Below are 22,674 nucleotides of genomic sequence, written 5' to 3'. Positions count from 1 at the left end.
TATGCTGTTCTCACATGTTTACAAGGCAAGCTAAATATGACATTGCAGATTCTAGGAGGAAAAAAAAAGTAAGGGAGGAAATGGAATCGGGATTGACTTCAGTCAGAAGCACTAAAAATGGAAAATGACAGGAACTGTTTCTTTTTATTTACTATATAAAATTCACTGAAATTAAAACATGGACAGTGCCATACAAATGTTATGTAAGTAGAACAAGCATTTATCTACTTATATATGTGTTTTTATTTTCTCCTGGGATAGTATGACTGTCCCTGCTGCTTTAAGTATGATTTCATGCCCATTTCCACTGTCTCACATGCAATTTAAGAGTGCAGTTGTGGACATGCGATTAAATGCACAATTGTGAAAACGCGTGCATTGTTATGTGTGGTTTGAATGCAAATTTTGCATCTGATTTTTAATCTCCACACAACATGACATCACTGTGACTACACAGGAAGCAGGCAGAAGCATTTTTAGATGGGAAACCGATGTGAAAACATTAACATCGAAAACGTGAAAAATTGTATTCTCATGTGGGACCACTGACTTTCATTAATCGCAATTCATATGGGGGGGGGGGGGGGGCAGTGCGTGGTGCGGAAATCTGCGGCATACAATCCATATTGTTTTCTGCAACGCAATGCAGTTGGAGAAAACGCTTTCAATGGAAACTAGTCCATTACCCTGCATTATTTTAAGTATTGATGCAAATATTTGCATTTTGCACTCAGTAAGAATTTTGTTAGAGTCTCTTTAAAGGGAAGGTTCAGGGACAGTTGGAAAAAAATAAAAATCCGAATCCACTTACCTGGGGCTTCCTCCAGCCCGTGGCAGGCAGGAGGTGCCCTCGGCGCCGCTCCGCAGGCTCCCGGTGGTCTCCGGTGGCCGACCCGACCAGGCCGGCGGCCAGGTCGGGCCTCTTCTGCGCTCCATTGTGCGTTCCACGTCGGCGCGCTGACGTCATCGGACGTCCTCCGGGCTGTACTGCGCAGGCTCAGAACTACTGAACTACTGGTAAACTTGCAAGGGAAAAAAGTACCCCTGAAGAGTACTTACCTTGGGAGGGGGAAGCCTCTGGATCCTAAAGAGCTTTCCCCCTTCCTCCTCACCAGAGGGGATCCAGCGCCGGCACCCCAGAAGATCTCCTTGTCGGAAGCCTCGTGCAGGCGCAGTGGAGGCTCTCAGCTTGTGCTCCAGCGGAAATAGCCTAGCCTGATCGGGTCCACTCTACTGTGCAGGTGCGAGCCGCCTGCGCAGTAGAGCAGGCCAGGTTGGGCTCGGCTATTTCCACTTGAGCCTGAGGGGAAGCTGCTACTGTGCCTGCGCCGGCAGGCAGAAGTAAATATGGTATTTGGCTTCTGCTCCAGGCTGCCAGTGCCGAATCGGGCATGCAGAAAGAGACTGGGAAGCCTCATTATGATCCAGATCCCCCCCCCCCCCCCCTGAGGCAAGCGATACGTGTATGGCATGCTGAATCATTAAAGCGGACCTAAACTAAAATATGTTGCCTCCTCTAAAAGATAAGCAACAGTATTTTAACCTTTAAAGAAACACAATTCATTGTTACAGCTTACAAAAATCCTGCAATAAATATGCACTGTCTACTGGTACTTCCTGGTATCCTGGGAGCACAGAAAGAGTTAACCTTCTGTGTTTACGTTTCAGTAGGTAACTCAGCACACACCCAAAGCACAGACCTGACAGCTCTAAACACTCACAGGGTGGACTTCTTTGTGCTTTACTTGTGTTTTGTGCAAGAGTTTAGGTCTGCTTTAAATGACCTTGGAGACGTTAGGAGATACCGGAGCCCATGCTAGATTCTTGGCAGTGATGGCCCCGACTTCCCAATACAGCCGAGAGCAGTCTATCTCCTCAGTGCTGCCACTGCCCCCAACTGTTCCACCACCTCTAATATAACTAACCACCAAAAATGTACCCTGCAGCTCCAAAAAGCTCTTCTCCTTTGGCGTGGAAGGGACGTCACTGCGAAGGGCGGGCCGTTTGTATCAGCAAGTTGTATGCACAATTTTCCATGCCAAGCCGGACACATCATTCCACGAGAACAGATGTTACATTTTCCTCTCGTGCCTTTTCCATAATTCCGAGGAAGTAGTAATATTTCCAGTCTACCACTTTTTCTACTGGGTTTTGGATATTATTATAAACGGAGCTATTCTGCTTTGGTTTAGATTACACTGCACAACCCAGGGAAATCCCATACGGAAGACACAAGTACTGCCAAATCATGCAGGTCTGAGCGTGACCGCATGACACAACTGTGGAGGAAGATGGACACTGAGGGATGCTTAAGGGATCCTACATTGTACACTTGTGCCTCCTCCATACAAGCAATTAGGAAATGAACTATGAAACCCTAGAGCTATATTTATGCCCACACAGCAATAAGTGAGCTTTTGTTTGTTGGTAGGGTACTTCTGAGAGAAGACAGTGGGCAGCTTTACTGCCTGAAGCTTACAAAAACCTTTTGGACTGATTCTGCCTGAAACTATATAATTTTCGTTAAGCCCTCCATTGTGTGCACTCCCCCAACTCCAAAAATTAAGGAGGACTCCTTATCATATTCCTGTGGAATTCTACTGAGAGAATCACACAGGGGCTTCAGGACAGGTTTCTACGAAGCGCCACCCTTGCCTCCCACAGCCAACATCTGGGTAGGGAAATTGATAACGTTACTTAGGTTTTAAGGAACAAAGTTTCTTAGGTTTTGCCTTCTATAGGTGCAAGTATCCAACTGAACAATGCCTTACTTTTAAAAGGACTTCCAATGTGAAAAATAAAATACATTTTTTACTCACCTGGGGTTTCTCCCAGCCCCTTGCCGCCGGTCCGGTTTTTCTCATTGTCTCCGCTGACCACCAGCAATGATGGCGAACCACCGGCGGGGTTGACTCCTCTGCGCCTGCTCGGGCACTCGTCCACATCATCTGGCGCGTACTGCACCTGCGCAGTAGTTGTGTGCAGGTGCAGAATGCGCCAAATGACATGGACGAGCGCCCGAGCAGGCGCAGAAGAGTCGACCTCGTCAGCGAGTCACTATCATTGTGGGCGGCCAGCGAGGACCACCAGAGCTGTGACGAGGGACTAAGATGGCAGCGAAGAGCTGGAAAAAGCACCAGGTGAGTAAAAAAAATGTATTTTATTTTTCACATCGCAAGTCCTTTAAGTCCTGCAATCACTATTTCTCCAAATTTCCAAGTAAAAATACTACATAATAACACACCAAAATAAGAGAGATGATGCATTTTATGCAGTGCTTAATGTGTACCCGAGGTGACATGATGAGATAAACATGTATGTACAGTGCAAAACATATTAATGACCAGGCTGTTTTTTTTTTTTTTTTATTTAGCCTTAATTAACCTCCCTGGCGTTCTGATTCCCGCGGCCCTGCGGCCGTGGGAACGTTTTTTGCACATTATTTTTATTATCATGTAGCTAGCTAGCCTAGCGCTAGCTACATGATTCCCCCCTCCCTGCGGCGTCCCTCCCACCCCTCCGATCCCCGCCGGCGCAATCACCCGTCCAGAAATCCCATTCTGAACGGGATTTCCAGGAGGGCTTCCCCCGTCGCCACTAATTGGCATCACGGCGGGTAGCGGTGAATTGGCGGCGGGCGGCAGCGATCGGGTGAGGCACGCAGCAAGCAAAGTGCTTGCTGCGTGTTTAAAAAAAAATTATTCAAATCGGCCCAGCGGGGCCTGAGCGGTGACCTTCGGCGTCTCTAGACGAGCCTAGCTCTTCCAGAACGCTAGGGAGGTTGAGTTAATTTTCAGGCATGCAAGTGACAGCTTCTGTCACTGATAAGCAAATTACAGCTATAAAAGTTTTCCTGGGAGAATGAAACTTCTAAGAGCAGGGAAGAGATAGAAATAGGTCAATAGTTCATGTAGTTTAACTCTGGGACACTTAATAGGCTGCTGCTGAGCAGAACCAACAAAACATTTAATCTACTTTCTTAATGTTTAAATCTAGAATAAAACCATGAGGTATCTAAAAAAAACTAATTTTTAGGAGTAATAGGAAAAATACAATACAATTGTTTATTTTAGCCTCAGGTTCACATTAAGGGTTCTTTTGCATTGTGTTTCGTTGCGTTACCATCGCAATGCTGCAGAGAAGTTGCACCGTGCGTTAGATGTGAGGTGCAACTATACGATGCACAGCTGGTGGGCGTTGCTCCGTCGGAGGGCGCCGCACCACACAAAGTGAAAGCCCCGTAGGAATATCATTATCATGTCTGTTGGCTGTTGCGACACAATGCAATAGCCACAGTGTGAAAGAGCCCCATAAAATGCAAAGAAAACAAATCACCTGTTCTCTCTATAACAAATGGGCAATAATGTTTTAACTAAAGAATGTTCAGTATCTGGTGGAATAAAAATAATTTGCAATCACAGCTTTCTTGCTGCTGGGTAACTTTATACCACTATTAGCTCAGCTTTGGGTTGTGACCGTCCTTCTTTCCCTTATTGTTATTCCAGAGGTTTTCAACAGGGTTCAAATCTGGAGATTGGCTTGGCCAAGACCAGGCCTGGATTTACATCACAGGAGCCTATAGGCACAGATGTCCTGGCACCCTAGACTTCGCCCTCCATGGACCTACAAAACCCTTGCCAAACGGCACTGCAAGTGGGATGGATGGCCCAGCAGTCACTTCTCCCTTCTTTCCCTTGCCTGTCATAGGTAGCTACAGGAGCCTCTTAAGGTGGCCACACACACCGTACAATAAAATGATGCAATTTTATGGCAATTTGATAAATTTGATCGGATCTCCTGAAAAAAACTCTCACTGTTGAAGGACTTGTAATGAACTGGTCATACAGATCGTTATCGTGACTATACAATACCAGTAGTGCCACAACCTGCCCATCCAAATCGCTGTTGTGCGTAGCGGAACAAGACCAGAAGATTACTTAAAGAGGAACTTCAACCTAAACAAGCATACTGTCAATAAGTTACATTAGTTATGTTAATTAAAATAGATAGGTAATATAATCTCTTACCCGCCCTGTTTTAAAAGAACAGGCAAAGGTTTGTGATCAGGAATCCCATCATGCTTTGCACAGCATCAGGGGAAAAATGCCCGGGCAGTTTTCTTAATGGGGCAGAGCTTAGCTTCTAAGCAGCTAAAAATTAGGCTTGGGTATGAAAAACAAAGTTCTGATGCTGTAAACCTGTTAAAGAAACACCAAGCCTTTTCAGTGCTGCTGAGTAGATTTTTAGTCTGGAGGTTCACTTTAAGATTATGTAAAGGAAATACTTAAGTTTGCACAATAGATTTGAGAGTGCAACGATACGATACGAGCACCCGGCTCTCATCAGCTCGCCTCCTCATCCTCCTCCTAAGCTGTAAGCAGAGTTGCGTTGGCCCTGCATTCCCCCGGTTGCGCCCCACCCATCTAATTTTTCATGCCACTGAGTTGGAGAAAAAAAATGGGGAGAACAATGAAAGTACAAACACCACAATATGCACGAAATAATGTAACCAGGAACACACAGAGCACCACAGATTCCAAAATTACCACCATAACTAACTAACCAGATATCTACAACAGCAAATATACAGGAGCACTGATCACATAATGGCAAATATACAGGAGTGAATGACCTAATCAGCGCACAGGAGAATCATCAGTCAGGCATTGGTCAACCAGGATATCAGATATAATAGATAGGAGGAAAAGAATGGTCAGATGAGCAAGGATCAATACCTTGAAGTCAGATTTATCAGGAACAAGGGACAAGAACCGATGACTGGATTCACAAACTGCAAGCAACAATGATTTAGCAGCTTCTTGATGCCAGAAGAAGGCAATAAAGGATACATGAAGCGGCTAGAAAAAAAAAAATTTGACTTGCTTGGACCTTCCTTCAGCCCCTTATAGCCTCTGTGTCCTTCGGCCTGACTGCACAGCTGCCCCTGTGCACACCAAAAACCTCTAGATCTGCAAAACGCTAGAGGTTTTTGAAGCAGATGTTCAGAGCAATTCTAGGCATGATTAAAGAGATTTTCTAAACATGTCTAGCGTTTTTTGGAGCGTTATTGTGTAGCAGATTTCATATATTGTTAGAGTTAAGCTGTTACTGATCAGCTACTGTAACAAAAACGCCTGGAAAACCGCTCTGATCTAGCGTTCTTCAGAGCGGTTTGAGCTTTTCCTATACTTTACACATTGAGGCAGAAACGCTTCTGCAAATCGCAAAAGTGCTGCAGGAGCCACGTTTGCGGTTTGCTAGAAACCTTAAACCGCTGGTGTGCACCATCCCATTGAGATACATTAGCCAAGCGTTTTCACAGGCGGCAGCGGTTATGAAAACGCTACCAAAGACATTTGGGGTGCACCAGTCCAAACACAGAGATTACCAGGAGCAGCATCATGGCTCAGGTGAATCCATTTTTTTATTTTATTTTAGAGGCCTCAATGTATCCTTCAGGGCCCGTTTCCACTTGTGTGGTGCGAATCGCCGCGGTTAAAATTCGCATGCGGATGCGAATTTCTCATGCGGCTGTATGCGAATTTTTGTGCGAATTCGCATGAAAATTCGCATGGATGACGCTATATGCGAATTTAACCATGGCAGTGCCGGTGTGTTTTTCCATTGATTTCCATGCATGCGAATTCGCATGAAAATTCGCATGCCAAAGCCGCAGGCGATTTCCCTATTAAATACATTAGCGGCGATTCGCATGCATTCCACACGCAGGCGAATTCTGAGGGCTCTGCCGTGCAGAAAAATCCTGCACAGAAAAACGCTCAGGAAAACTGACAAGTGGAAACAGGCACATCCACTTGTATTGGCTGTGCGAATCTGCATGCAGGAAACGCATGCAGATTCGCGATAGTGGAAACGGGCCCTTAAAGAGAGTCTGAAGCGAGAATAGATCTCGCTTCAGACCTCATAGCTAGCAGGGGCATGCGTGCCCCTGCTAAAACGCCGCTATAGCGCGGCTTAACGGGGGTCCCTGTCCCCCCAAACCCCCTCCGTGCAGGGGGGAGCGCTTCCTGGTTGGGGCAGGGCTAACCGCCGCAGCCCTGCCCCACGCACGTCTGTCAGACGCGTATCTCCGCCTCTCCCCCGCCCCTCTCAGTCTTCCTTCACTGAGAGGGGCGGGGGAGAGGCGGCGATGCGCGTCTGATAGACGCGCTGGGAGGCAGGGCTGCAGCCGTTAGCCCTGCCTCCAGGAAGAGTTTTCCCTACGACCATTTTACGACCAACTTTTGCGGGGGGTGGGTTGGGGGTGAAGGGACCCCCGTTAAGCCGCGGGATAGCGGCGTTTTAGCAGGGGCACACGTGCCCCTGCTATATATAAGACCTGAAGCGAGATTTAGTCTCGCTTCAGTGTCTCTTTAAAGTGAATGGGAACCACTGAAAAAATAAATGAACCAGATACCCACCTTAGGGCTCAAACCTACTAGAGCGATTTTGAGAACGTTTAGGGAGCGATTCAAAATGCTAGCAACTTCACTAAACACTCAGCTAACATTAATGGATGGGCCAAATTGGACTGGAGCGATTGCCAAAATTGCAAATGCAGGACATGCAGCATTTTTAGCGTTTAGCGTTTCTGCAATGTAAAGTATATGAACGCTGGCATAATAGCTCGTCAAAACCTGCACTGAGCGATTTTGCTAGCTTTTTACATTACTGCACACTGTAACAAAATTAAAATTACCATATATTCCGGCGTAAAAGACAACTGGGCGTATAAGACGACCCCCAACCTTTCCAGTTTAAATATAGAGTTTGGGATATACTCGCCGTATAAGACTACCCCTCTTTCAACGCACACAAAAAAAACATATACTGGTACTATGGATGAACAGATACTGGTGCTCTACTGTATGTGATACCCAGTATATAACAGTATACAGAGGATTGACTGGTTGGATTGGTCAGCTCTCCCTGTCTACCTGTTTACCAGAGCAGTATGGAAGAATAGATCACGCTGTACCCATAAAACACGCCTCTTTCACCCTTCTGGACCGCCCTTGCATCCTATTTACCTCCTTCTCTGCCTCTCAGATCTCGCACATGTGCGCCTGCGCCGCTTCACTACAGTCCTCAGCAGCGCGATCTGAGAGTCAGTAAGAGGATAGGGCGTATCATCCGGCATCAATGACACCCGGCGTATAAGACGATCCCCGACTTTTCAGAAGATTTTCAAGGGTTAAAAAGTAGTCTTATACGCCAGAATATACAGTAATTGAAAGGACCAATCAGAATTAAAAATGCTAATTGCTAACCTGTACACAATCGCTGGCAAAAAGCTGACAGTTTTTAAAAACGTTACCAAAATCGTCAGAAAACGCTCATGAAATCGCTTACAAATCGGTCATTAAAAACGCTAGCGATTAGCGATAGTGTTTTGTAGTGGGTTCCAGGCCTAAGAAGAGGGAAGGCTCCGGGTCCCATACAGCCTTCCCGCTCCTCTCACGGAAACCTCATTCCGGCGCTGATTCCCTTGGTAGCAGTATCCGCCCAAACTGATCAAATACTACTAAATTGCCACCTGTCTTTGGAAGCCCCGGTGCGACGGGGAGGGGGGGGGGGGGGGCGGGGGCACTGGTCGGCGGGGTTGTTGAAGTAGTTGTGGATTGGAACTAGGAAGCCAGCGCTGCAACAAGGGCACAGTGAGAGGTTTTTTTTTTTGTTTTGTTTTTTACCAGCGCTGTATGTGCATCCCACCGCCAGTACAGTATGTCCTGGTCACCGGCGAACACCTGATGGCTCCAAATTGACACTTACAAGTGGGGACTGCACAGCTCCCAAGCTTACCGTATGCGCCGGCCCTGTTTTAAGATCTTTCAGGCAGATTTAAATATAAGTACAGTAACACTTGAAGCTTCATACGGTCTCATAATATCTTCCCATTTGAGAAGAATGGACAGTCTGCAGCTTTATACTTGGCCCGATATTACATCTTGTTCACAGAACCTCAGAAAAGGAAGCCATTCTGTTTGTAAATAGCTGTGACGCTAAGCTATGATGAGCAGTAATGCTCAAGGTACCACAGACTGTTCCTGGTCACATGATGGTGAAAGCAGCATGTGACCTGGCAGACCAATGAAAGGGCCGGAGAAGATCCCATCCTCTGTGGAAACGCAACAACCATAGTTGATGGCCAGCCACCCTAGTGGGAGGCACTTCTATGAAGACCAATAACATTGATAAGTGTGGGACAATGATTCAGACAGGAAGACGTGATGCAGCATCAACGATTAACGTCAGAGCAGCTTCATAAACAAGATGGTAGCATTTTTATGTGCTTTTCCTAAACTCTAAAAACTGAACTTTTCCAAAGGCTCTTTAGGTTTATATGTAGTCTGAAGTTATTTTAAAAGCAAACAGATACTTACTTAAAGGGATACTTAAATCAAAAATAAAAAAATGATTTTTACTCACCTGGGGCATCCCTCAGCCCCCTGAAGCTGTATGGTGCCCTCGCAGCCTCGCTCCGATCCTCCTCTCCCCGCCGACGGCTACTTCTGGGTTCGGCGACAGCCGCCGACAGGCTGGGAATGCGAGGGATTCTCCGCGTTCCCAGCCGCTAGAGTGATTCTCTGCGTTCCCAGCCACTATATCACCCTCTATGCTGCTATAGCGTATAACATATACGCTATAGCAGCATAGAGGGTGATATAGCGGCTGGGAACGCAGAGAATCACTCGCATTCCCAGCCTGTCAGGGGCTGTCGCCGAACTCGGATGTAGCCGCCGGCGGGGACAGGACGATCGGAGCGGGGCTGCGAGGGCACCATACAGCTTCAGGGGGCTGAGGGATGCCCCAGGTGAGTAAAAATCATTTTTTATTTTTGACTTAAAGGAATACTATCGATTCACATATTTTTTTCAATTGACACAGGAATTGTTTGGGAAGTGCTGCTAAGTACTGGTGTATACATTTTAGTAGCAACTTCTTTGTTTACTGTTAGCAAAATACATTCAAAGTTTACTGACGCCAAAACTGACGGCTGACTGAGCCATGAGGAGAGGGGAAATTCCCCTCACACTTGATCAGTTAACTCTATGTGTAGCTCTGTGTGTGACAGAGAGAGACAGGACACAGGAGCTGCAGCTGTTGGGAGCTCTGTTTCTGACTGAAGTGCCTGAAGAGAGCAGAGGAAATGTAACTAATTGTCACAGCTTTTTCATATTGTTTTTGCTTTCAGAGTTTGATATGTTTGATATTTGCTTTCTGTAGTCTGATATGCAGCTCTGGCTGTGCATTGAAGCAGACACCCCTTCTGCAATTGATTTGTCCCAATATAGCTAAATCCTACCCTCAATAAATTACAGCTTTTGCCTCTGATATTTAACATGAAAAGTAGGAAAATGTTTACACAGCTACTTAGACATTATTTGTGCATTGTCATTTTTGAACACTTGGGTATCGATAGTATTCCTTTAAGTATCCCTTTAAGGAGAGGGAAGGCTCTGGGTCCTATAGAGCCTTCCCAGTCTCCCCACAGTCCCTGCATTCCCCTGCAGGCTCACCCATTAGCAATCTAAAACTAATTGGTCGTAGACTGCTCTCTTCCGCTTTGGCTGAGCCTCAAAAGTCTTTGGAAGCACTTGGGCTCCCAAAGACGTGCTGCTCTGCACTGAACACTAAGTGGAAACAAGCCCTTAGGTAAGTATCTGTTTTTTGTTTTTAGAACAATTTCAGATTTATTTAAAGTGGTGTGAAACTCCAACATAACTTTCAATAAAAATGTGTTTTCCTACTAATATTGTCTGTTTACAAATTACAAGTTTCCAAAGTGTAGTTTATCGTACCTTGAAAGCTGGCATTGCAATTTATTCAAAAAATCAAAACGTGGAAAGTATATTACACCTGTTATGTAAGTAGAACAAGCATTTTTCTAATTATATATGTGTTTTTATGTTCCTGGGATAGTATGGCGGTCCTTGCTGCTTTAAACGGGGTAGTCAAATAGATAGTATAATATGTAAATACCAAACCAACTAACACTGTGCAAGCTCAGGGACGGGGGGATGGTGATGATCTTGGGGTGGATGACATACCAGCATCATTAAAGGACACCTGAACAGAAAAGAATATGAAGGCTGCCATATTTATTTCCTTTTAAACAACCAGTTGCCTGGCATCCCGATGATCTTTCATGCATCAGTAGAGTCTGAATCACCCACCTGAAACAAGCATGCAGCTTACCCAGTCACACTTCAATCAGAAAAACCTAATTAGCATGTTTTTGTTTGGGGCTATGGCCAAAATGATTATAGGATCAGCAAAACAGCCAGGCACTGTGCATTGTCTAAAGAGGACCTGGACTCGGCACTAACTTTATGCTCTAAAAGATAAGCAACAGCATAATATCCTTTAAAGGAAAATATTTCTGTTACAGCGGATACAAATTCCTGCCATAAATCTGTAGTGTGTCTACTTCCTGCTTTCATGGAAGCAGACATAGGGTTAACATCCTGTGCTTACAAATTAGCTGCTCTGCTGACAGTGGAGAGATCAAATTACACTTGTGAATAGTCACAGATGAGGGTGAATTAGACAGGCTAATCTCTCTAAATACATACAGGGTTCATTTCTCTCTGTTTCCTTCGGTCCAGTGCAAGAGTTCAGGTCCACTTTAAAGTGAACCCGAGGTGAGAGTGATATGGAGGCTGCCATATTTATTTCCTTTTAAACAGTAGTGGTTGCCTGGCTGTCCTGCTGATCTATCTGCTACATGCTTGTTTAGGGTCTATGGCTGAAAGTATTAGAGGCAGAGGATCAGCAGGAATGCCAGGCAACTAGTATTGCTTAAAAGGAAATAAATATGGCAGCCTCCATATCACTCTCATCTCAGGTTCACTTTAAAAGGAAATAAACGTATCTTCCATATCCCCCTCACTTCAGCTGTACTGTTAAAAGTAAAACAAATAATGCAAGCCCATTGTGTTATCGATCAGGACAACTATTTTTAGTGATTTTGAGCACACTTAGGGCTGGTGCACACCAAAACCCGCTAGCAGATCCGCAAAATGCTAGCAGATTTTTAAACGCTTTTTTTTATTTTTATGAGGCGTTTTGCTAGCGTTTTGCGGATTGCTGCTGCGGTTTTCAGTATAGTAGATTTCATATATTGTTACAGTAAAGCTGTTACTGAACAGCTTCTGTAACAAAAACGCCTGCAAAACCGCTCTGAACAGGCGTTTTTCAGAGCGGTTTGCGTTTTTCCTATACTTAACATTGAGGCAGAAACGCATCCGAAATCCAAAAAATGCCTCACCCAGGCATTTTTCGTTTCTGCAAAACGCCTGCCGCTCTGGTGTGCACCACCCCATTGAGATACATTGACCAAGCAGATCCGCAGCCGCAAGCGGATCTGAAAACGCCCAAAAAGCCGCTCGGTGTGCACCAGCCCTTAAAGTGAACCTTCGGACTAAAAATCGACTCAGCAGCACTGAAAAGGCCTGGTGTTTCTTTAACAGTTTCACAACATCAGAACTTTTTTTCTCTTATCCAATCCTCATTTTTAGCTGCACAGAAGAAAACTGCCCGGGCTTTTTTCCCCTGATGCTGTGCAAAGCATGATGGGATTTCTGATGTTGTTGCTCTTGTTCTGCTTTTTTGGTGCAATTTTTTTTTTTTTTTTTTGAATTGGAGATTTGAAGCCTAGTATGCACAGCTGAAAGGGGTGATCAGGACACAGGACAGTTCAAACTGTGTCTCATGCTCCCTGTCACCTCCTTTCAACCAAAAAAAATGACAAAGATGGCAGCCCCCATGAATCACAAACATTTGCCTGTTCTTTTAAAACAGGGTGGGTAAAAAATTATATTACCTATCGATTCTAATTAACATAACTAATGTAACTTAATGACAAGTATGTTTGTTTAGGCTGAAGTTCCCCTTTAAATGTCAGTATGCGAACACTTTAAAAAAAATGGGGGGTATTTGAGTCTGTCTTCTCAATTTTCCAATTATAGACAGAGCAGTAGACCAACATTGGCGGCACCGAGGAAGAACGGGTGCGCAGCGGCCATCTATCTCCTAGATTGCGGCATTTTAATACGCGGTGCGCGAGAAGTCGCATTAAAGTTAGCTGCCAATAATGGCTTCAGATACTGATCTAATCAATTTACACTTCTGTTCTCCGCAGCTAAGTGTATTAATAGTAAACGTGATCGTTAGGAATGATTTGTCTGCAGGTAATGCGGAGAGGTAAGTCCCCATGGTGCCGGGGCTGGTGACATCTCCTCATACAGATACATTGTTGTCTGCTAATCTAAACTCGGCTCTTATTAGAGGCAGCTCAGTTTCCATGGCAACACTTAGTCATAAACCTTTGGTGGGTGTTTGGGTCTTCTTGCCTCAAGAAACAGCATCTGGCTTGGCAAAAAGCTGTTGTTTAGAGAGAAAGAGAGAGAGGAGGGAGAGAAAAAAAACACAAGCAAGCATACAACATATGCAATGTGCTTGGCATTTCTGTCTTGAGGTGTTAAAAATATCGCTTGAAAGTTTTATTTCAAAGTTTAAGTTTTCAGGGGGGTGGAAGAGAGATATACCTTCGCAGATGGTGGAATTTTCCGCAGAAGCAGGTTTCTAGGCGACGCTATGGAAACGGCGCTAGGTAGAAAATAGCAACGGTTTGGGGATGGTGTAAAGAAAAAAACTGCAGTCCGCGTGAAGATGAGGATTGCAGGTTGAACCGATCAAGGTTCGTGTTAACAATAAATGAAACCTAATAAAAATGTTTTGACCTTCACAAGTCACCAGCTGAAAAAGTTGAATATGCTTGCGGTAGGCAGCTGGTTGACTCACTTTATTACCCTATTTGAGCCACAAAATAAGTAAATTATATATTTACTTTCTTGAAAAATGAAGTTATTTGCAATCCTTTAGCTTCAGGCCGGTATTGGTGGTAGCGGTGGGGTCCGCCAAAAACAGGCCTTCTGGGATTACCACGTCAGTACGCGGTAACCCTGTCTGGCAGCAGGCCAAGCAGGAAGTGACCCTAGAGAGGCCCCCCTGCCCCCAACTTGCAAGTAATCTGTATGCAGTTTAGAATCGCCCCAATCAAATCACTTTGAGTTGATTTTGACTGGCCCACTTCCAAGTTGCATAGAATGTGCACTAAATTAGCATGCAACTAAGAATTGATTGCACCTCACTAACCATATCTAATGTCCACTCAAAGAAGCTAATGGACTCACAGTAGGTGAAGTTTATGCAAGTAATGTTAGAGGCTTTCAATGCACTGTCAGGGCTACAAAAAGCAAAAGACTGGGCAACTAATTAGTAGAAGCCCAACTTGTGGACCTTTTTCTAGATTTTTTGGGTAGGCAGGAGTGGACATAATTGCCAGCGAGGAGTAGGCAGACACAAGGGTGCTGCTAAGGTTTTAGTAACACATCCCTTAAACAAACCCCCCCCCCCCCCCCCCCTCCACCCATCCCATCAGAGGCCCCTTCTCTTGTAATAATGGGTACCAAGGAGTTTTACCACACAAACACACACACTAGCCTTCCGGTATAGGTAGGTAGCCAATGGTGCCCCCTCAGAATAGATATGTGTATTTAATTTTAGCGCCGGTCAGCTTAGGCTGAATGACGGCTCAACCTGCTGTCACTGAAATACCCAGTGGCGTTAAATACTATTCCCCCTCGGAGTCGTAGTAAATTGGAGGAGAACTAAAATTTTCAGGAGGAGCACCAGAAATCAGATGAACTTGACGTGTGCCACGGTCAAGGCCTCTGTGCCATTAGAGACCAACAACAGTCCAATCACAAGTAAGACCGGCACAACTCTCTTAGCTAGTCACTTGAGTCGAACTCAGTCCTGTTTTCTAATTAGCTTAAAGTACCCCTGACCTGGTCTGGATATACTTTTAAATTGATTTATTACTGGTGCTGTGTGACTTTCACAGCACCATCCTTCCCCCTCCAGAGCCCCCCTGTGGCCTGTTCTAACAGCATACCGTATATGATCATTATTGATCGGGGAGGAAGTTCTTCCTCCTCGCTGAGCGTACATAACTCCGCCCCATCCACCTGCCGCTTTAGTTACCTATGTGTTACACTGAACACAACGCGCAGGGGAGCTGCGCTGTGTGTGGGCTCATGTTAATTGAGGTCAGAAGAATATCCGACCTCAATTATCACAAGTCCGCACAAAGTGCAGCTCCCCTGCGCGCTGTGTGCAGTGTAACACATAGGGAACTAAAGCAGCAGGTGGAGGGGGCGGAGTTATGTACGCACTGCGGGGAGGAAGAATTGTCACTTCCTTCCCGATAATATCCGACGTTCTGCCTCAGTCAAAGACTTTGAGCAGTACGGGGGTAAGAGGGGGCACAGGAGGGGGGAGGCTGGTGCAGTGTGCTAGTTGCAGCACCAGCAATAAAACAATATGAAAAGTTTAAGGGGAGGGGGGAAGAGGGTAAGGGGTACTTTAAAGGATACCCGAAGTGAGATGTGACATGATGAGATAGACATGTGTATGTACAGTGCCTAGCACACAAATACCTATGCTGTGTTCCTTTTTTTCTTTCTCTGTCTGAAAGAGTTAAATATCAGGTATGTAAGTGGCTGGCTCAGTCCTGACTCAAACAGGAAGTGACTACAGTGTGACCCTCTTTGATAACAAATTACAACTATAAAACACTTTCCTAACAGAAAATGGCTTGTGATAGCAAGACCGAGATAAAAAGGGGAATTTTTTATCAGTGGAGGGTCACATTGTAGTCACTTCCTGTCTGAGTCAGGACTGAGTCAGCCACTTACATACTCGATATTTACATCTTTCAGGCAGAGAACGGAAAAAAGGAACACAGCATAGTTATTTGTGTGCTAGGCACTGTACATACACATGTCTATTTCATCATGTCACGTCACTTCTGGTATCCTTTAAACAGCCAATAAACTGTGAGAGACAGCTTGAGATAAGGTTTTACTGCAGGAAAGTTCAAAGGATCATTAGCTCTGCTGTTTTACAGCTTAAAATACAGTGAGGTTCCTAAACTGCAAATATCACAGAATGATGCACTGTTATAAATAAAGATACATAACAGAAAATTCACACCACATTTATATTGCGCTTTTCTCCTGGCGGACTCAAAGCCCCAGAGCTGCAGCCACTAGGGCACGCTCTATAGGCGGTAGCAGTGTTAGCGAGTTTTGTCCAAGGTCTCCTTACTGAAAAAATGCTGGCTTACTGAACAGGAATTACCAAGATTCAAACTCTGGTCTCTCCTGTGTCAGAGGCAGAAAATAAAAATGAGATGCTTTTCTTTGCTACTAATGTTCCATTCATTATCCGTAGTACACATACAATTCATTATATCACAAGTTTATTCTCGCTTCAGTGTCACTCTCAAGCAGGAGGATTAGCCATACTATGCCGGGGGTAAAAAAAATATATATCTGTAGATAAATACTTATATATGTACTGTCCACGTTTTGATTTCGGTGAATTTTATAAAGTAAATGAAGAAAATTCTGTGCCTGGTGGGAACCATGTCTTTTCCCCACAGTTTGAGGCAAAATACTGATGTCTTTTCTTCCCTTAACTTTTTTTCTTTTCTCCTCCAATCACTGAGTCCCCTCAGCCTTGCTTGTAAACACAAGTGAGCAGAGGATCATGTTTCAGCTAGGCAGGGAAATAAAGGGAAGAGGAGGAATATATTATAGATAAAAAGAACCCCCAGCAGGCAACTGAATGGCAATGGCTATTAAAGGGCCAGTGCTCCTAAAGTATGTGATAACGCCAAACCATAACATCAGAAAACGTTTTGAAAGTTTTGAATGCAGGATTAGCATCTTTATCACTTAATACACTCAGACCAGTTGCTGTTGAAATTTGATTTTTATGGTGACAATACCGCTTTAAAGAGAAGCCGCAGTGAACCTCGGGTCAAAAATGAAATGCTTACCTAAGGAGAGGAAAGCCTCTGGATCCTCCAGTATCCAAAGAATGAGGCCAATATTACAATCATATTGCACTACTGGTCAGGTCCCAACTGCAGCACATGCCTTAAATTGAAAGTATACCTCATATTCTATCAGTTGTCCAATTCCTCCCTCTCACTTCTAATCGGCTTGGACAAATCACATAAAACTGATTTTCCATCACAGAAGATGATATGCGTCACGGCCTCAGCTCTAATGTACAGCCAGAAGGTGTTTCCAAAGCTCTGACTGTGATAACGCTGATAACAAACCTCCCAGGCAGAAGCCACACATCTGCTGTGCCACAAGGTAACCACATTATCTGTGTGCTAATAACACTAACCAAGTTCTCACAGGCAGTGCCCATAATTCTATTGTTCCTCAAGGTGACTCTATTATTTCTATGATGCTCAAACTACCTGTCTCTCTTGTTATCTCTCCCACTTATTCCCGGGTATTGGTCAGAAGTAAAGATGGTCCATGAGAAGATAATATATCTCCACTGCATGCAAATTTTAAATTGCAAACTTCTCTCGAGGACAGTCAGTGACATGACTATGCACTCTGTGAAGTGCTGTAGAAGCCGTCAGTGCTATATAAATACATAACAACAATAATAGTATGTTATGACTATGGTAGGGGTTAGACTGTGAGCTCCTCTGAGGACAGTCAGTGACATGACTATGAACTCTGAAGTACTGCAGAAGCGGTCAGTGCTATATAAATAAAAATAATAATATGCTAGGAGATTAGACTATGACTATGGTAGGATAAGATTGTGAGTTTCTATGACGACAGTCAGTGACATGACTATGTACTCTGTAAAGTGCTGTAGAAGCTGTCAGTGCTATATAAATACATAACAACAATAATAGTATGTTATGACTATGGTAGGGGTTAGATTGTGAGCTCCTCTGAGGACAGTCAGTGACATGACTATGAACTCTGAAGTACTGCAGAAGCGGTCAGTGCTATATAAATAATAATAAAAATATGCTAGGAGATTAGACTATGACTAGGATAAAATTGGGAGCTTCTATGAGGACAGTCAGTGACATAACTATGTACTCTGTAAGTTGTTACAGAAAATGTGAGTGCTATATAAATACATAATAATAATAATAATAATAATAATAATAATAATAATATGCTAGGAGATTAAACTATGACTATGATAGGGATTGGATTGTGAGTTCTTCTGAGGACAGTCAGTGACATGACTATGTACTCTGTAAAATGCTTCAGAAGATGCCAATATCATATAAATACATAATAATAATAATAATATGGTAGGACATTAGATTATGACTATGGTAGGATTAGGTTGTGAGCTCCTCTGAGGACAGCCAGTGACATGACTATATACTCTGTAAAGTGCTGCAGAAGATGCCAGTACTATATAAATACATAATATGTTGTAGCCCGCTGTCATCCTGCAGTAGCCCGGGGGCCGTTGCTTTCCCCCATAGGTTGTATGGGAAAAGCATCTGTCTGCCCGGGATTATCGCAGTCGGCACAGAAGCGTGGTCCGCTTACTGCATCGGATCCCATGGATCCATTGCAGAGTGGCAAGTGTTAATGGCTTCCTATTGATAAAATAGGAGCCATTCACTGTCAGTTTTACACTAAGCGGAGAACGGACAAAAATTTCAATGCCAAGTGGGAACTCAGTTTACAGCTGCTGTGACAATATTGTAATCAATCTTATCTTTAAACACTTAAAGGGACTCCGAGCAGTACAGAAACTATGGAAAGATGCATATCATTTTAAAGCTCTCTTTCGCCTCTTTCCAATGATATATAAACCGCCGCCCTACGCATTTTAGTTTTCACTATTTTCGCAATCGAAATTGCTGCGGCCGCAACTTCAATCGCGAAAATAGAGAAAACTAAAAGGCGTAGGGTGATGATTTAGGTGTCGCCAAAAAGAGGAGAAAGGGAGCTTTAAAATGATATCCATCTTTCCATAGTTATATTGTGTTACACAGGGCGACTTTTTCCTGCTGAATGGAGCTGCTGACTTTGAGAAAAAGTCGCCCTGTGTAATACAATGTAACTATGGAAAGATGGATATCATTTTAAAGCTCTCTTTCTCCTCTTTCTGAAATCGTCGCCCTACGCCTTTTAGTTTTCTCTATTTTCGCAATCGAAGTCGCGGCTGCGGCAATTTCGATCGCGAAAATAGCGAAAACTAAAAAGGCGTAGGGTGGTGGTTTATATATCATTGGAAAGAGGAGAAAGAGAGCTTTAAAATGATATGCATCTTTCCATAGTTTGTGCACTGCTCGGAGTCCCTTTAAGAACCACGGTGTTAAGTAGTGGAGGTTCACTTTAAAGAGAACCTGTATTGAGTAAAATTATTTAAAATAAACACATGAAGTAACTTCAAATGAACATTACATAGTTACCTTGCCATCAGTTCCTCTCAGAAGCTCCCCATTTTCTTCTGACAATAATCCCTTCCAGTTCTGACAACATTTTGTCAGAACTGAAATATATCAGTTGCTGTCAGTTATGTATCAGTTGCTGTCAGTTACAGCTGAGAGGAGAACTGATGTGTCCATGTTTCCCTATGGCTCAAGTGGGCGATGTTACAGTTTAACAGTGTGCTGACCAGGAAGCTATTATGGGGTAATAGCCATTTTCAAAATGGAGGACGGAGAATTCCATTGATCACAGTGGACAAACAGGAGGCAGGAGAGGAAAAATAGATTGAGTAGTAGACTACACAGGAGGTAAGTATGACTTGTGTATGTTTATTTTGACTTTTATTTTCAGTTCAGGTTTTCTTTAAGGTGCAATCCGGTTGTGAGTGCAAGGCGACATTTCCTTAGAAGCGTGTGTAGGAGGGGGGACACGCAATGTAATTAAACCAGTCTGAATGTCTGTTAGATTCACTGTGAGCTTTGCAGTGAGATATGAATTTCAAGAACTGATAAAGCTAAGTGAATAATTTTATTCAGCACAAATTGGAGCTCCCTCAAAGGGGCACTATGGCGAAAACTTAAAGGACCTCTGTTGCAAAAATCTTAACATTTTAAATACATGTAAACATACACAAATAAGAAGTACATTTCTTCCAGAGTAAAATAAGCCATAAATGACTTTTCTCCTTTGTTGCTGTCACTTATGGTAGGTAGTAGAAATCTGACATTTGGACTAGCCCATCTTCTCATGGGGGGTTTCTCAGGGTTTTCTTTATTTTTAAAAGCACTTAGTGAATGGCAGTTGCTCCGTCCAACTGCCAAAAAAGTGTATGGTGAGCAAGGGAGGCTGGTCAGCATCTTTATTTAAATCTTTTTTAGGGATTGTCTTTATAAGGAATAAAGTCTTTATAAAGTCTTTATAAAGAATAAAGGCCATGCTGAGAATCCCCTATGGAGAGATGGACTAGCCCAAAACCTGTCGGTAATGTCAGATTTCTAATACTTACTTTAAGTGACAGCAACATAGGAGAAAAGTAATTTATGGCTCATTGTACTCTGGAATAAATTAACTTGTGTTTTAAATTGTAAGATTTTCGCAACAGTTCCTCTTTAAAATCCATACCAGAAATTTTTTTATCTCTATGCAGCTGTCACTTACAGTCGGTATTACAATGTGACACTTCAGAACCCCTTCCCAACAGATTTTGAATGAGTCCATCTCCCCATGGAGGATACTCATATTTTTTTTTCTCCACTGTTTCAGGAAGCACTCCTTATAAAAAAAAAAAAAAAACTAAATTAAAAATGGTGAGCAGCTTCAGTACTTACGTGCACGCTATAATTGCACTTGGCCATTCAAGGAAATGCCTTTGAACTCTTAAGAATACCCCCTGAGGAAATGGACCAGTTCAAAACAGTAAAAGGTTCAGAGTTGATTATATCCACATCAGAAGTAAAAAAAAATTACATTAGTTCCAAAAGTAAACGCAAAATACACCTATGTGCGTGTACACATGAATCTTACGTTTGACCCTTTTTGCCGTGGAGTCCCTTCAAAAGGACAACCAAGGTGACGTGACATGATGAGATAGACATGTGTATGTACAGTGCCTAGCACACAAATAACTATGCTGTGTTCCCTTTTTTCTTTCTCTGCATGAAAGTTAAAAATCAGGTATGCAAGTGACAGTTTCTGCCCGGGTCGGTACCGGGTCGGATTGGGTCAGACTACAGTATAGCATAACCCTCACTGATTAGTAATTACAGCCATAAAACACTTTCCTGTCAGTAAATGTCTTCTCGGAGCAGAAATTAGATAAAAAGGGTTAATAATTCATAGATTTGAGCTCTGACATACTTCAATGAAGGTATCATTGAGCAGAGACCATGATACAGTAAAAACATAAAAACTAGATTTAACAATAAAATAAAACTGGGGGATATTAAAAAAAAAAGTCATTTTTAGGAGAAGGAGGATAGATACAATTGTTTTTCTCATCAGTTTATTTTCTCCTCGGAAGTCATTTAAGGCCATATAGCATCAGAGGTGGTATCCTACCTTGGCCAGCGCGGTTTGCTTAAACATGCGTGTGATGAGGCCCATGACCTGAATGAAGGGATTACTGGAATCCGATGCCATGGATTCGGGATGTCTTATCAGCTTCTCCCATTCTGCAAAGCTGGCATTCATTTCCTGAGGGGCAAGAAAAAAAAAGTAGTTGAGACCCATATTCATTGGTTGGGGAGGTGTCTTGTTTATTTACTGCAGAGAATTACCATAGGGAAAAAATTGCACACATGTAAAATTCTACTAATTAAATATGTAATTGACCTTTACGCAATCAACTAAGGGTGCACACACACACAACCAATTTTGATTGGCCCAGCATTGGCCACTATTACCACTTTCATGTAGTATGAGAGCTTATCTACACAATCTATTAATCGTATCCACTGGTCCTCAGTGCATGGAAGTGGTAAAATTGTCCAATCAGATTTCGACGTGCATACACACGCTAACATAAAGGCTCCAACAGTGCATTACTGTCAAACTAGTGCAGCAACACAATGCATGGTAGTCAATGGATGATGCAGAAATGTTAAAGTGGGCCCAAACCAAACATTTTTTTTAATTCAAAATATTTAGTTGCACCACTCTGACACAATCAAAGATAAATAAACACTCCTTTAAAGGGAAGGTTCAAGCAAAATAAAAAAATGAGCTTCACTTACCTGGGGCTTCTACCAGCCCCATGCAGCCATCCTGTGCCCTTGTAGTCACTCACTGCTGCTCCAGTCCCCCGCTGGCAGCTTGCCGAGGTCGGCGGGACGCATTGCGTACATTTTTACGCATTCCTGATAGTGCAGGAACATTAACACATACATTTTTACGCATTACTGGTTCAATGCCTAAAAATGTACGCATTGAACCAGTAACGCGTAAAAATGTATGTGTTAATGTTCCTGCACTAGCGGGAATGCATAAAAATGTACGCAATGCGGCCCGCCGACCTCCGAGCTGCCAGTGAGGGACTGGAGCAGCAGTGAGTGACTACGAGGGCACAGGATGGCTGCATGGGGCTGGTAGAAGCCCCAGGTAAGTGAAGCTCATTTTTTTATTTTGCTTGGACATTCCCTTTAAGCCTATGAGCATTTCAGTGCATGCTTTTCACCCTTCTCTTTGCATAACTAGGGTTATACAGGTGGCAGCCATTACTGCTGAGATTAGTAGGAGGTTTTAGATCATGGGTGTGTTTTTCATCAGCTACGCTCCCTCACAGGGGCGTCGTCTATGTGAAATCTCACACAAGCTGAGATCA

At 43.6% G+C, this 22,674-nt stretch overlaps 1 protein-coding gene across 1 annotated transcript in view; it reads right to left on the bottom strand.

The window, feature by feature from the left end:
- Positions 1-22,674, bottom strand: part of ZRANB3 (zinc finger RANBP2-type containing 3) — a 413,220-nt gene that overhangs the window by 167,668 nt on the left and 222,878 nt on the right. The window contains exon 8 of the mRNA XM_068245929.1: positions 21,414-21,548. Coding sequence (XP_068102030.1) covers positions 21,414-21,548 — 135 coding nt within the window. The remainder of the gene's footprint in view (positions 1-21,413; positions 21,549-22,674) is intronic.

Source organism: Hyperolius riggenbachi, chromosome 7 (genome assembly GCF_040937935.1).
Source record: "Hyperolius riggenbachi isolate aHypRig1 chromosome 7, aHypRig1.pri, whole genome shotgun sequence".
Lineage (NCBI taxonomy): Eukaryota > Metazoa > Chordata > Amphibia > Anura > Hyperoliidae > Hyperolius > Hyperolius riggenbachi.
Note: the sequence above shows the minus strand (reverse complement) of the source record. Positions and strands in the feature narration are given on the sequence as shown.